This window comes from Cyanistes caeruleus, chromosome 4 (assembly GCF_971803275.1).
Source record: "Cyanistes caeruleus chromosome 4, bCyaCae1.hap1.1, whole genome shotgun sequence".
Taxonomy (NCBI): Eukaryota; Metazoa; Chordata; class Aves; order Passeriformes; family Paridae; genus Cyanistes; species Cyanistes caeruleus.
The window spans coordinates 32,108,032-32,120,109 of record NC_141704.1 but is presented as its reverse complement, the minus strand read 5'-3'; the positions used below and the strand labels follow the sequence as shown (position 1 = coordinate 32,120,109).

General features: G+C 46.9%; 1 protein-coding gene across 3 annotated transcripts in view; it reads left to right on the top strand.

The window, feature by feature from the left end:
* Window positions 1-12,078, top strand: part of CSNK1E (casein kinase 1 epsilon) — a 30,200-nt gene that overhangs the window by 7,558 nt on the left and 10,564 nt on the right. For all 3 annotated transcript variants that reach the window (XM_086887465.1, XM_023935345.2, XM_086887462.1), the window contains exons 2-5: window positions 2,518-2,605; window positions 8,950-9,060; window positions 9,225-9,373; window positions 10,060-10,288. In XM_086887465.1, the coding sequence (XP_086743591.1) occupies window positions 2,530-2,605; window positions 8,950-9,060; window positions 9,225-9,373; window positions 10,060-10,288 (565 nt within the window). In that variant the 5' untranslated portion in view covers window positions 2,518-2,529. The remainder of the gene's footprint in view (window positions 1-2,517; window positions 2,606-8,949; window positions 9,061-9,224; window positions 9,374-10,059; window positions 10,289-12,078) is intronic.

Genomic DNA, 12,078 nt, shown 5'->3' with positions numbered 1-12,078 from the left:
GGGAGTTAAAGCCTTGGGGGAGGTGTGAAAAGGAGGGATGGTTTTTTAAATTTTACATGTATAAATAATACATAGAGGGGTGATATAAATTTCATATATAAATTAATATATATTTTATGGGTACAATTTTCTTCCTTTTTGTAACAGTAGACCTGAAGATCAGAAGATAAAGGGCGGAAGCTGTAGATGGTGGTGGGGGTTCGCGTGTGAAGTAGAAGCAAATGGGATAGATGTTTGAACTCCTGGAGCAGTTGTTGAGGGGGTGGGATGTGTGTGTCCTGCCCTCTTACCAGGAATCCAGGCTCTCGCTCTCTGGCTATCCTCCGCCCAGGTTTTCTACTCACACTTGTGTATGTATGTGTGTTGGGGGGGAGATAAGGCAAAATGACAGCTGTGCGAGACCGTGATTTTTTTTTACTCCATTATCCTGCTTCCCGCTTCCACCCCCGCGCCCCGGAGCATTTTTTAGATTCCCCTTTGGAGCCTGTTGCTTAATCAGCTACAAGGGCCGCTGCCTTGTGTGAGAAACTCTTCTTAACCTGGTTCCTGCCTGTCCCAGAAGGGTGGGTCTGAATTTAGGTTTGGGACTGTGGCATTGCAGAGCAGTACCTGCTGTGTCCTGGTGCAGAGCAGACCCCACTGGAACCTCTTGCCTGCTCTCTGCCGTGTGCTCAGCTGTGCTTGCCCCAGCTGGAAATTGGACTCAAGTGGAAGTGTTTGGGGCTCACAGGCCTGGGTAAACACTCCATGAAGGAAGGAGGATGGAGAGCTGTCTTGACAGTGGTGTGACAGGTTCCCGGGGACACAGACCTTTGATCGTTTATTGGAGTAGGAGTGTAAGCAAGTCAGATGTATGTTAATGTGGTTATACAGAACAGCAGGCAGCGGATAAAAATCATGTCTGTTTGCTGCGCCCTCACCCAGGTATGCCTGCCTCCTGGTTCAGTTCCCAAGGCTCTGCCTACATTCCTTGTAGTAAGAAAGTCAGAAATAGCCACAGGGTTTTATAGACTTTAGATGCACAGAAACCCACAGGCATAAGCAAATACTAGGTGAGGGGACTCCACCTCTGAGTGTTTTGTGTGTGTGGTTTCTGGTGACTGCAGCTCTGCTTTCAGGGTTCACAATGTCCCCTGAATGCCTTGATAGGATTATTTCCCTGTACATCTCCGCAGCCCGTCCATTCTTCTTTCTGTAATCCCATCTCCTGGGGCAGGAGAAGCAGCTCTGGGTTTATAGTATGCCCAGAATCCTGTAGCTGGGATTATTTTTTTTTGTACTTCTCTCTCACAAGGCCATTTTTCCCTTCTTTCCTTCAGTGATGCTTTCTTCCCACCAGGCTCCAGCAAGGGAAAGTTCCTCGCACCCACTTGTGAAAACATGAATCATTCCTCACCTTTCCTGTCCCCAACAGGCTCTGTGTCTGCATTTTGTACGCTAATAATGTGGCATTGCATAAATTAGGACTGTGGCAAATCTCTGTAAAAGGAGACACATTGACTGTCTCGGGAAGAGATGTGGTTCCTAGAATAAGTTGGCGGCCATAGAATAGGCAAGGGAAAGAAGAGGGAACTGCTGGAGCTATGTTTGGCCAAGGTGTTTGCAGCAGAAGTTGAGGTTAGCAAGAGAGAACAAACCCTATGGCTGTGGTCCTTCCACCTAGTTGGTTTTCTGTGGTAGATGAGTAGGCTGAGCCTGGGCATGTTGATGGGGTGTATCAGGTCAAAGGGTTAGCTAATCATCTCAGGTAAAAGGATGAGGAAAGGCCTGAGCTGCTAAAAACAAACAGCTGGCACACCTAGGTAGGCAAGAGAGATAGAGAGGCTCAGGTAGGCCAAAGGAGGTGGTGATCCCATCAGCAGAAGTGTGTGGAGATGAGCAAGTGGTGTTCCTAGTCAGTGTGTGTGCCTGGCAGGGTTCAGTTCAGCGAGATGTCTCCTCCCAGTCCCCTGTGCCGGCCCCTGCCTAGGAGCGATGGAGTCTCACGCTCCTGGCAGTCTGTCTGTCTCTTGCAACCCTTGGCTCCTGTGCTTCACCACGGCTGAGGTGTTGGGGTAGGGCTGTGTCAGAGAGAAACTCCTCACAGGGCTTTTTATGCCTGACCCTTCTGGTCTCACAAGGCCAGTGCCAGGTATTGTAAGGTGCAAGAAGCAGTACCTCTTTACAGTGGTGTGGCGTGATCACGCACTGAAACCTTCTCAGAAGGGGTTTCCTGAACGTCTCCCCAGTCTCTGAGCAAAATGTTGGGGAAGAGGTTCAATCATGCTTCATTCTGATAATGGGACCATGGGAAAAACATGCTTGAGAGTGTTCTGGTCCTGCAGTGTTTCTTGCTCATGCTGTCCCTGGACGTTCAGGACATCAGGAGAGGTGATAGAAGTCGTGTAGAAAATGAAGTATTTCAAGATTCAAAACTACTCAGCCTCTGGGTGAAATGGGGAGGTCTCTTCTGTAGTCTTACATGATTCACTTCCTGTTTCTGCTCTGACACTGCTCTTTCTGTGCTTCTATTCTCAGCACGACTGAACCATGGAGCTTCGAGTGGGAAACAAATACCGGCTGGGCAGAAAGATTGGCAGTGGTTCGTTTGGAGACATTTACCTAGGTGAGTGTGAGAGTCTGTCTCAAGGTTGGTTTTCTCAATTGCATCACTGTTTTGGGGTTGTTTTTCTTGCCTGTTGGTATTTGTGGGCACCATGTAAGGTTGGAAGGGGTGGAGAAGAGAAAAAAAAACTGATGGAATACTGCTAGTGGTTGCTGGCCTTCTCAGGGCAAAGAAAGGGGGATGAGCTCAGCTTTGCCTTACCACATACTGGAGACAGTGGTGGTTGATCAGACTGATTTAGATTTGGATTGTTTGGGACATATTTGTCATACACCCTATTCCAGCATTCTCACTTCCTTTTCTTGAGCTTGGGTGTATGTGGGTATAAACTCTGTTCACAGAGTGCGTGGTGGAAAGGGAGGTCATAGCTATTCCTTCAAGAATAGAAGGAATACAGTTTTGGGAAGACTGGTAGTGGAAGAGGTGGTCCAGGACCTGTAAGAGAAAGGTCTGAGACTAGGAGGTGTAAAACAGGTCAGAGAGCCTGGCCTGGTTGAAGTCCTGGGGCCCAGATCTGTTGGTTCTGTAATGGGATTTAGAGTTAATGGCTGGAATGACCTGAGCTGGAAGCTCAGTGGACAGAGCCCATGAGGTGCTGGGTTTCCTGTTACTGCAGCAGGTCACCTGGGTAGCAGTTCTTCCAAGCCACTGTGCTGATGTGTAGATATGTTCCCTGATGCTTTGCCTGCTCATGCTTTTATTGGCTCAAACCATGTGGGGCCAGAGTGGCGAGACTACCTAGCAGCCTGCTCAATCCCTCCATGAGGGCTGGTGTTACCTGTCTCTGGTTCTCACCACTAGCTGTTCCGCTGTGGTTCTGCAGCCTGGCAAAAGGGCTGCCCTCTGCTTTGGTGTCTGCACCTTTTGGGTACTTGCAGGTGGCCATCATATGCTCCTTGACTGTTAATTTGTTGAGTTGTATTTTGCTTCCCAGTACATCCACCACTCCTACCTTTTGCTGGTCCTTCAATTTTTCCTAGTTTCTTCATCTGTTGAGCAGCTTGGAGCCAGCACTGCATTTAAGGTGTGGCATTTCCAGTGCCTGGCAGTGGAGGACTACCCTCGAGTGATCTGTAATATGATGCCTCTACACAGGCTGCTTTGGGTCTCCTTGGCTTTCCCCATCACCAACACTATCAGGTTGCAGAATTGGCCTTAATGCACTGTCAGCTGTATTGTAGGAGAGATCTTTTAGGATCTCCAACATCTTCCCATACCTCCCCAAATCCCTTTCATTGAATACCTCTAGTTCAGATTACTTTTTCCTGTGATTGTAAATCGCTGTCTGTTTTCAACCTCTGGGTTTTATCTCCAGTTCTCTCTTGCTTTATTATTCTCTCTTGATTGGTGTTGGCAGCCCCTCTTGATTAAGTGTCCTGTGGGAATCATCGGTAACAGGCTTTTTTGCCACCTTTATCCAGAACATGAACAAAAATGATAGATAATGGACCTGGGATCCCAGTTCCTCTGTGTGCTGCCTTTACTGCAGCCCGTTCCTGTATGCTGCTCCTCTGTGACCCTCCAACCAGTCAGTGTCTTGGGTGCTTTTAATTCCCAAGTGCTAGGATTCAGGGGTGATAGCTCAGACACAGCATTTTCCACCTATGCTAGGGATTGAAGTGTTCCAGATCCTCTCTAGGACAGTAAAAATTGTCAGGATCTTGCGAAGCCTCTGGGGTACGTGTGAGGAGAGGAAAAAACGGAAAGGCCTGATCCTGTATCGCTCTGTACCGTGTAACAGGTCATCCACCTGTGCAAAGCAGGTATGGAAAATAGCCCCTGGTGAGGGGGTTGTGCCTGCCTTGCCTGTCACCAAACAGAGGAAGCCCAGTGACCCGGTGTGGTGAGCACAGCAGGATTCAACCAAGTTACTTGAATGCAGTATCAAAGCCCTTGTGATGTTCCTTGAGGTGCAAGCCAGCATGTTTTGAAGCAGCGATAGCGAGACTTTGTGGAGCCTGGGTGACTCCCCAGCCTGGAGGGATTGGGCATGTAGTCTGTGGTGGTGCGTCTGGAGGACGCTTGTGCTCATGCTGTGCTCTCACGGCCTGCTCTGCAGACAGAAGGACTCATTCACGAGGACTCCTCTCCTGCACCAGGTTCACCTCACAGTTCTCTCCTTTAATAATGGTTTGGACACAGAGCAGGGCTTGTCTGTCTCTGAGGATTAGCAGGGACTGTATGGTTTATCCTCAGCTTCTCTCTTTCAGAGTGTTATTACCTTCACCTGCTCCATAAGCAGTATGGGGTGGTGGTTTAGTGTCATTGCTGTCCTCTTTGGGGTTTGTTTTAGGTTTTTTTGTCTGTCAGAAGAAAACTTGGGTTTCTACATGAGTAGACACAAAGGATGGACTGTGTTAATCCTTAGCTGGGTCTTAAAGCACATTCCTTCTGTGCCCTACTTTTAGGGATAGGTGTGCTAGGTGAAATATTCTCCCCATGTTGGTTTGAGAGGTGGGAAATGAGATCAGGCTGCCTATGGGCCTTGGCTAGCTCATTTACCTCTAAAAATGCTCATTCAGAAGGGCAAAACCCAGTTTACAGAGGAATTGCCGAGACCTTTGGGCCACTGGAAGAGGAGGTGCTTTGTCAGAGGTTCTGGCCAAGAGGCAGGGGAGGGTTGCTGGACGTGTAGGAATCGTTTGGCCGGGATGCACACTGGTGGTGGAGAGGAGCTGGGCAGACAAAGCATGCTGGGACCTGAGCTGGCTGGGGACAGTTCCTGGTGGCAGGCTCCTCCCTTGCTGGGAGGGGAGTGCCTTCCCTTTGTTTCCTGGCTTGTTAACTCTCTCTCGCCCTATCTGCCTTCATCCATCTGTTCCCAGCACTCCATTCTTCCCTCGGCAGGCTGTGCAGAGGGGCACAGGCGGTGGGGAGTGCGGGGCCTCTGCCCATTGCCCCCGATGCTCAGGGAGGGCGGTGTTTATTGTATCAGACATGCAGTAGGATTTCACTCTGAAAAGATCCTGTTCAGCCGGTGACATCCTCTGTCCCCGGGGCCCTGTTTCAAAGAGCTTGTGATGAATGAGTTGAATTTGTGCAGCCCCCACAGCGGAGCGAGACTGGGGGAGGATGTTAGGAATTATCCCCCATCCTACATTCAGTCTCTCGAGTGGCTGAAGCTAGCAGACTCTGCTGTATTTGTCTGAAACATGGTGCTTTCCAGCCTGTGAAGAGAGCACAGAACTGTTGCTTTTGTACTTGTAGCTTTAAAAAAGATGGTGGTCAAAGCATGGAACAAAGGATCAGAAAGACTCCTGCCCTTAAATTCCCTCCTTGCTAGTGGTGGTCTCAATCTGGGTGGATCTCTAGCCAAGAAATAGTACAGGGAGCAACTTGTAGGATGTGGTGAGGTTTGGAGAGGGAAGAAGCCTGAAGAGTTCAGACAGTGACCCTCTCAGCAAAGAATAGGCCAGATTGGTCCAGAGAAGGACCACAATGATGATTAGAGGGATGAAGCACCTCTATTATGAGGAAAGGCTGAGAGAATTGAGATTGTTCAGCCTTGGAGAAGAGAAGACTTTGGGGTGACCTAGTTCCAGCCTTCCCTCCCTGAAGGAAGCCTACAAGAAAGACTGGGAGAGACTTTTTGCAAGGGCACATAGTTATAGGACAAGGGGAATGAATTTAAACTGAAAAGGGTTTAGATTAGATATTAAGAAGAAATTCTTTGCTACGAGGGTGGTGAGAGACTGGAAAAGGTATCCCAGAGAAGTTGTGGATACCCCATCCCTAGAAGTGTCCAAAGCCAGGTTGGATGAGGCTCTGAGCAACTTTGTCTAGTGAAAGGTGTCCCTGCCCATGGTGGAGGTATGGAAACTAGGGGACCTTTAAGGTCCCTTCCAACCCAAGCCATCCTCTGAGTCTACTTGTGCTCTTCTAGGCTGCAGGGTTGTTTCCTCTTTTTCTAAGTAACATTTGTGTTTGGGCTACGGAGAGTGTGGGGCTGAAGGCCATCTTAGCGTTTGAGTCTCATAATCACATTTGGAAGAATTGGAGTCTTCTTTATGCCTATCCCTGCTTTCCGTTTTCCAGCTTTTTGTGCTCACAGATAACACTCCTTACCTCCAGACAGCCTAGTAGGTGGATACATCTTTATGTTTCTGAACACCAGGGGTAATGTGGAGAACTCATTCATGTTTCCACCGCTCATGTTCTGGGAATTGGGTTCGTTCGAAATGCTAATGCTGCAAAAAGTCAGAGAGACTCATCATTGCTTGTGTGTCAGAAAATGTACTGGGAGAAGGGAGAATTCTCTCTGGGGAACAGACAGGGGAGCTGCTTCAGAGATTTGGAGGAAAGTCTTCACAAAGGCAGAGGAAAGAGACAAGGGAAGGAAGTGCTCAAAGAGACAAGGGAAGGAAGTGCTCTTATGTTTTTTGTATGTCCTGGGTGTTTCCATGCTGAATGAGGGCCAGTGGTTGAACACTAATTTAAAATGTGGACAGATACTAGTCCCTTTTCTTGCTCTTTTCCTCCTTGCACTGCTTGGTGCTTTTAAGAAGGGTCCTGTGGTGGAGTGAAGGGATGTACAGACTTGTTTTTCTGAACACCAGTTTTTAAGTGGAAAATGCCAGCATCTTTTGAAAAGTAGTCATTGCGCAAATGTTTCTACCTCTAATTCTGGTTTTTTCCCTTTCTCTTCTCCTGGATCCTGTGTTAAAATCTGTATTAAATTAATCCCATTGCTCCTCTTTCCCCTCCCTTAGAGCACCCTAAATAATTCCTCTCCCTCCTTAGTGTTTACAGCCTTCAAATATTTGTAGACTGTTGTCATGTCCCATTCTTCCTCCCCACCCTTCTTAGTTGTATCTCTTGTCTATGTTACATATTTAGCTCTTTTAATCTTCCTTAGTAAATCAATCCCTCTAGGCCCTGATCATTTTTGTTGCTCTCTTACAAATTCCTAGCAGCTTGTCTGTCTCAAACCGGCACTGCAGCATCTAGATTGTGTGTTTTTGCTAGCAGGCAGCTCTTGGCTAACTTTGTGTACAAGCCAGAACTCTTCAACTGGAGATGGATCTCTTTAGGATCCATGGGGAGAAGCAATCCAGTTGTGTGAACATTGCCTTCTTTTCTTTGATTCCTGGCTCTGGAGGTGGTGTGTGAAAGAGGATAAGTGAAGAGATTTATCTGCAGCTTGTCCTTGTGAACTCTTAAAGTCTTATCATGGAGTTCAGGAGGCACAAATTAGCCAGACCTACCAAAACTAGCTATGGGGTATCTGCAAAACATCACCTTTGAGTCCAGCTGATGCTTGGCAAGCATGTTCTGGAGTCATTTGTTTTACAACGGTGCTCATAAGCTGCTCGCAATCAGGGCTGCTCTCCGATTTGTGTTTAAGTGCAATTTCTAATAGTTCCAGATAAGAGGAAGGGCTTGTCAGAGTGTGTGAAGCAGGCCTGGTGGGGGAGGAGAGAAGCAAGTCTTGAGTGTCATTCCCGTGACCCATGTACAGATACTCCTTTCCATTTTAGGATGATGTGAAACATCTGGACTCCCTTCAGCTAGTACAAGAAAAAGAGCAGCCTGTTCCTTCTTTGACAGTGCACTTTGGGACCAGAGTGCTGGCTTTTGCAGCTGGCAGCTCAGTTGTTTTCAGAGAGAAGCGTGTGGGGTGGTGGTTTAGTGTCATTGCAAAGTGTCTAGCAATGCCTTCAACAAAGGTGTCCAGGCAGCTTAATTCAGGACCAGATTCTGCTTATTTCTTCATGCTTCTAATTTGTGATAATAGCAAATGTTTCTGTGTTGGCAAAAGATAAAGGTATTATTAAAACCCTCAGGAGAGAGAGAAGCTGGGGATTTAGAAATTTTCTATATTGAGCAGGTCAGTGCTGTGGAGAAAGCAGAGAGAGCTGGCATGTTAGTAATGTCTCATCCTGAACTAATTGGCTGCATTGAAATGATGTAACTGAGGTAACCAGTAATTTTGCTGTGGAAGAAATACTCCATATCACTGCCTTAGGTGCTGCTTGGGTTCAGGGGCCAGGTTTATGAACAGAGGAAGCTACAACTTCCACTCAGTTTAGGTACTGTTGATATGTGCAGATTGACCTTCCAAAGTCTGGCACCTTTTGAGATAACAAGGCAGTTCACAAGTAGGATTGTTGTTCTAGACTGACTTCAGTATCAGACCTGGTTTCCTATTCATGTGCCTCTCTCTGGGCTTGCATTTACAACTGGCATTGCTGGAAATGGTATGAAGTGGCTGAATCTTATTTCTGTCATACAGAAAAAATTTCAGGGCAAATCTTAAGGTTTTGGCATCTGTACAGGCCTTGTTAAAAGTGTTTAACTTCAGTAGAAGCTTGTGCAATCTTCATTTCACTCTCATTCCTGTGCAGGAGCCAATATTGCAACTGGTGAAGAGGTGGCCATCAAACTGGAATGTGTCAAAACCAAGCATCCTCAGCTCCACATTGAAAGCAAGTTCTACAAGATGATGCAGGGAGGAGGTGAGATGGGGAGGAAAGGATGGGGCCGGGGGAGTGGTTGGAGAAGGAAATTATTCTGGAGGGCTTTAGAAAAGAAATTATTTGGTGTTACACATGATCTTCTCAGCAGGGGATTCAACATCTATTCTCTCTGTTCCCTGGGCTTAATCCTTTTCTTTCTCCAGTGGGTATCCCCTCCATTAAGTGGTGTGGAGCAGAGGGAGACTACAATGTGATGGTGATGGAACTCTTGGGGCCCAGCCTGGAAGATCTCTTCAACTTCTGTTCCCGCAAATTTAGTCTCAAGACAGTTCTTCTGCTGGCAGACCAGATGGTAAGTTTCCTCTGGAAGCATTTGTGCCTACTCTCCTTTTCCATGCCTTTTCCTCCCCACACACACTCCCCTCCCATCCCCTCTGCTTGAGAGCTGCTGTATCCCAGGCTTTCTTCATTTAGCACAAGTGGCTGCCAGCTTTCTATTTCTTGATGAAGTTGGGGGCCTGGAACCTAGACACTCATGGCATTTCCTTATCTCCATCCCTCCTTCCTTTGCCTGCTGCTTGCCTCATGTTAGTGTTGCACATATAGATACTTTTGCCTGCATGATAAATTATTGGCACTGATCTTAATTCCACTGCTCATGTCCTTAGCTCTTCTGGACAGATCCATTCCTTTCCTAGCCCAGCTAAGTTTCAAAGTTGACAGCTGTCAATGCTGAAGCTCAAAGTTTTATTCCCTATAGACTTGCTTCCCATCCTTCCTTGTGATGTTAGTGGTGACCTTCCCAGAGTGAGGACTGGGCTGGTGTGGAGGGTTAAATTCCATCTCCAGATCCTGCAGCATCCAGAGCGTGTCTTTTCCTTAGCTGTCATTGCTGATATTCAATGCAAAGTGTCTTTTTCTTGCTCTGACAGGCCAGTGTCTTGGACAGGGTACTGTTTTTTAACAGATGCATTTAAAATAAGTTTGTTTCTTGCCTCTCTCACTATTTATTTATTTATTTATCTATCCCTCCTCCAGATTAGCCGTATTGAGTATATTCATTCCAAGAACTTCATCCATCGGGATGTCAAGCCAGACAACTTCCTTATGGGCCTTGGCAAAAAGGGCAACCTAGTATATATCATTGATTTTGGTTTGGCCAAGAAGTACCGAGACGCCCGGACCCACCAGCACATCCCTTATCGGGAAAACAAGAATCTGACTGGCACAGCCCGTTACGCCTCTATCAACACCCACCTGGGAATTGGTGAGCCTGCTTGCTGTTGCCTCTTGGTGGGGCTTTCCAGGGGAGGTTGTATGTCCCCAGAAGGAGGGAGTTGGGGTCTTTGCCTGACTCTGCTGCTGACCTGCCTTGAGATGGTGGGCAAATAAATGCTACTGACTGTGTTACTTCTGCTGTGGTGGCACTCTGAGCTCCTGAAGACAGAAATTGTCTCCTGATCTGTGTTTGTGCACTGCTTAGTGCAGGAGGCCCTATTGAGCATCATGGCTGTGACCTTCCTGACTCTGCTCCTGCTAAATCTGCCTTTGCACAATTTCTGCAGTCTGATCAGATGTGTAAAGGAGACATTCACAGGCACTGAGCCTTTAGGAATATGTGCAGTTGAAACCTATCTTTTTTACTCCTGAGTGCCTTTGTTAGTGATTGTTCTGTAGCTGTCAGAGCTGGGAGATAGAGGCCCACTGCAGTAGGGTGTTACCCACCACTGAGGATGAGGATGTGCTGGGTATGTACAAGAAGCTGGAATAAGAGGAGGCTTCCAGCTACCTGGATACCCCTGTTTCATGATTGAGGATTGGCTGTCACAGGCCTTCAAAACAGAAATGTGTCTGTGAACAGCACATACCCAATGAGGCAACTTCAGGGAATTAGGGTTCTGTCCTTAATGTGTATGGTTAGTACTGAAGGGATTAAACTAGGCTGGAAAAGAGTGCTCAGTGTTCAGATGAGTCTTACACTGGTGATGACCATCCCAGATTTTGTAAAAACCTTGTACAGGTTAGTACCCATAGCACTTAAACTTCCTGAAGTCATCCAAACTCTTTGTCCTGGGAGTCAGCCCCTGGTGGTTGTGAGGAACATAGTTAAAAACCTCTTGTAGTTTTCTGTTCTCTGTCCAAAAACTTCTCTCCAGCATTTGACCTCCTTTCTCTGCTAAATTTTAGCTAAACTTTGTTCACAGTGTGAGCCTTCCTTAGTTAGCATAGGGTCCATTTGGAACAGGCTTGACTTGGTTCTGCTATTGACTGACAACTTTAAGGAGCAGAAACACGGATGCTGTCTTGCCTGTTGGACCCAGGGAAGTATCTGCTGTGCTTACAGATTGTTTGTATCTCTGTGAGGCCCTTGTTCTGAAGTGTATAACCTAACCTTGGAATTTGAAAATCAGAGCGAGGCACTCAAACCTTGTAAATTAACAGCTTTCACAGGATTTCACATCCTCATTCTTCCTGCGTTCTCCCCTCTTGCAGATATTCCTCAGATATCAGAAGTCAGTACTTGGCCTGCAGAAAATAAATCAGGTTTTCCCACTGTCTTCCTTGCTTAATACTATATAACTTTAGATGGAGAATGCTTTATTTGTATCAAAATGGGGAGTGTTGTGTGTTGAGAGTGGGCTGTAATCTCCTGACCTCTTCCATGTTATAAAAATAGTTCTCATAGAAATTTCTGAGTTGGCCTTCTGTATTTTGGCTTGACCTGCATATATATAACTGACTCTCCATTGAATTCTCAGTCAAGATTTCCACAGCCATGGTAACTGCCACAAGGAGACATGCACAAAATAATTCTCACTGCTATGTCTGTTGATTCTTTTGTGTGTGCCTGCTCTGCCTGAACTGATCACGAGAGGCTAAATGTCTGGTTGTGGCTTTTGAACGACTTCATTATTCATTCCACCCCAACTTAGCCCTTTACTACTGGTGCTTGGCTTGTATGTCAGGATGAACAAACAATGTCTAAACAGTAATCCAAGGGCAAATTGCATATGCCATCAGTCTGAGTGCAGCCGCCGCTCTCTCCATGCCCTTTGC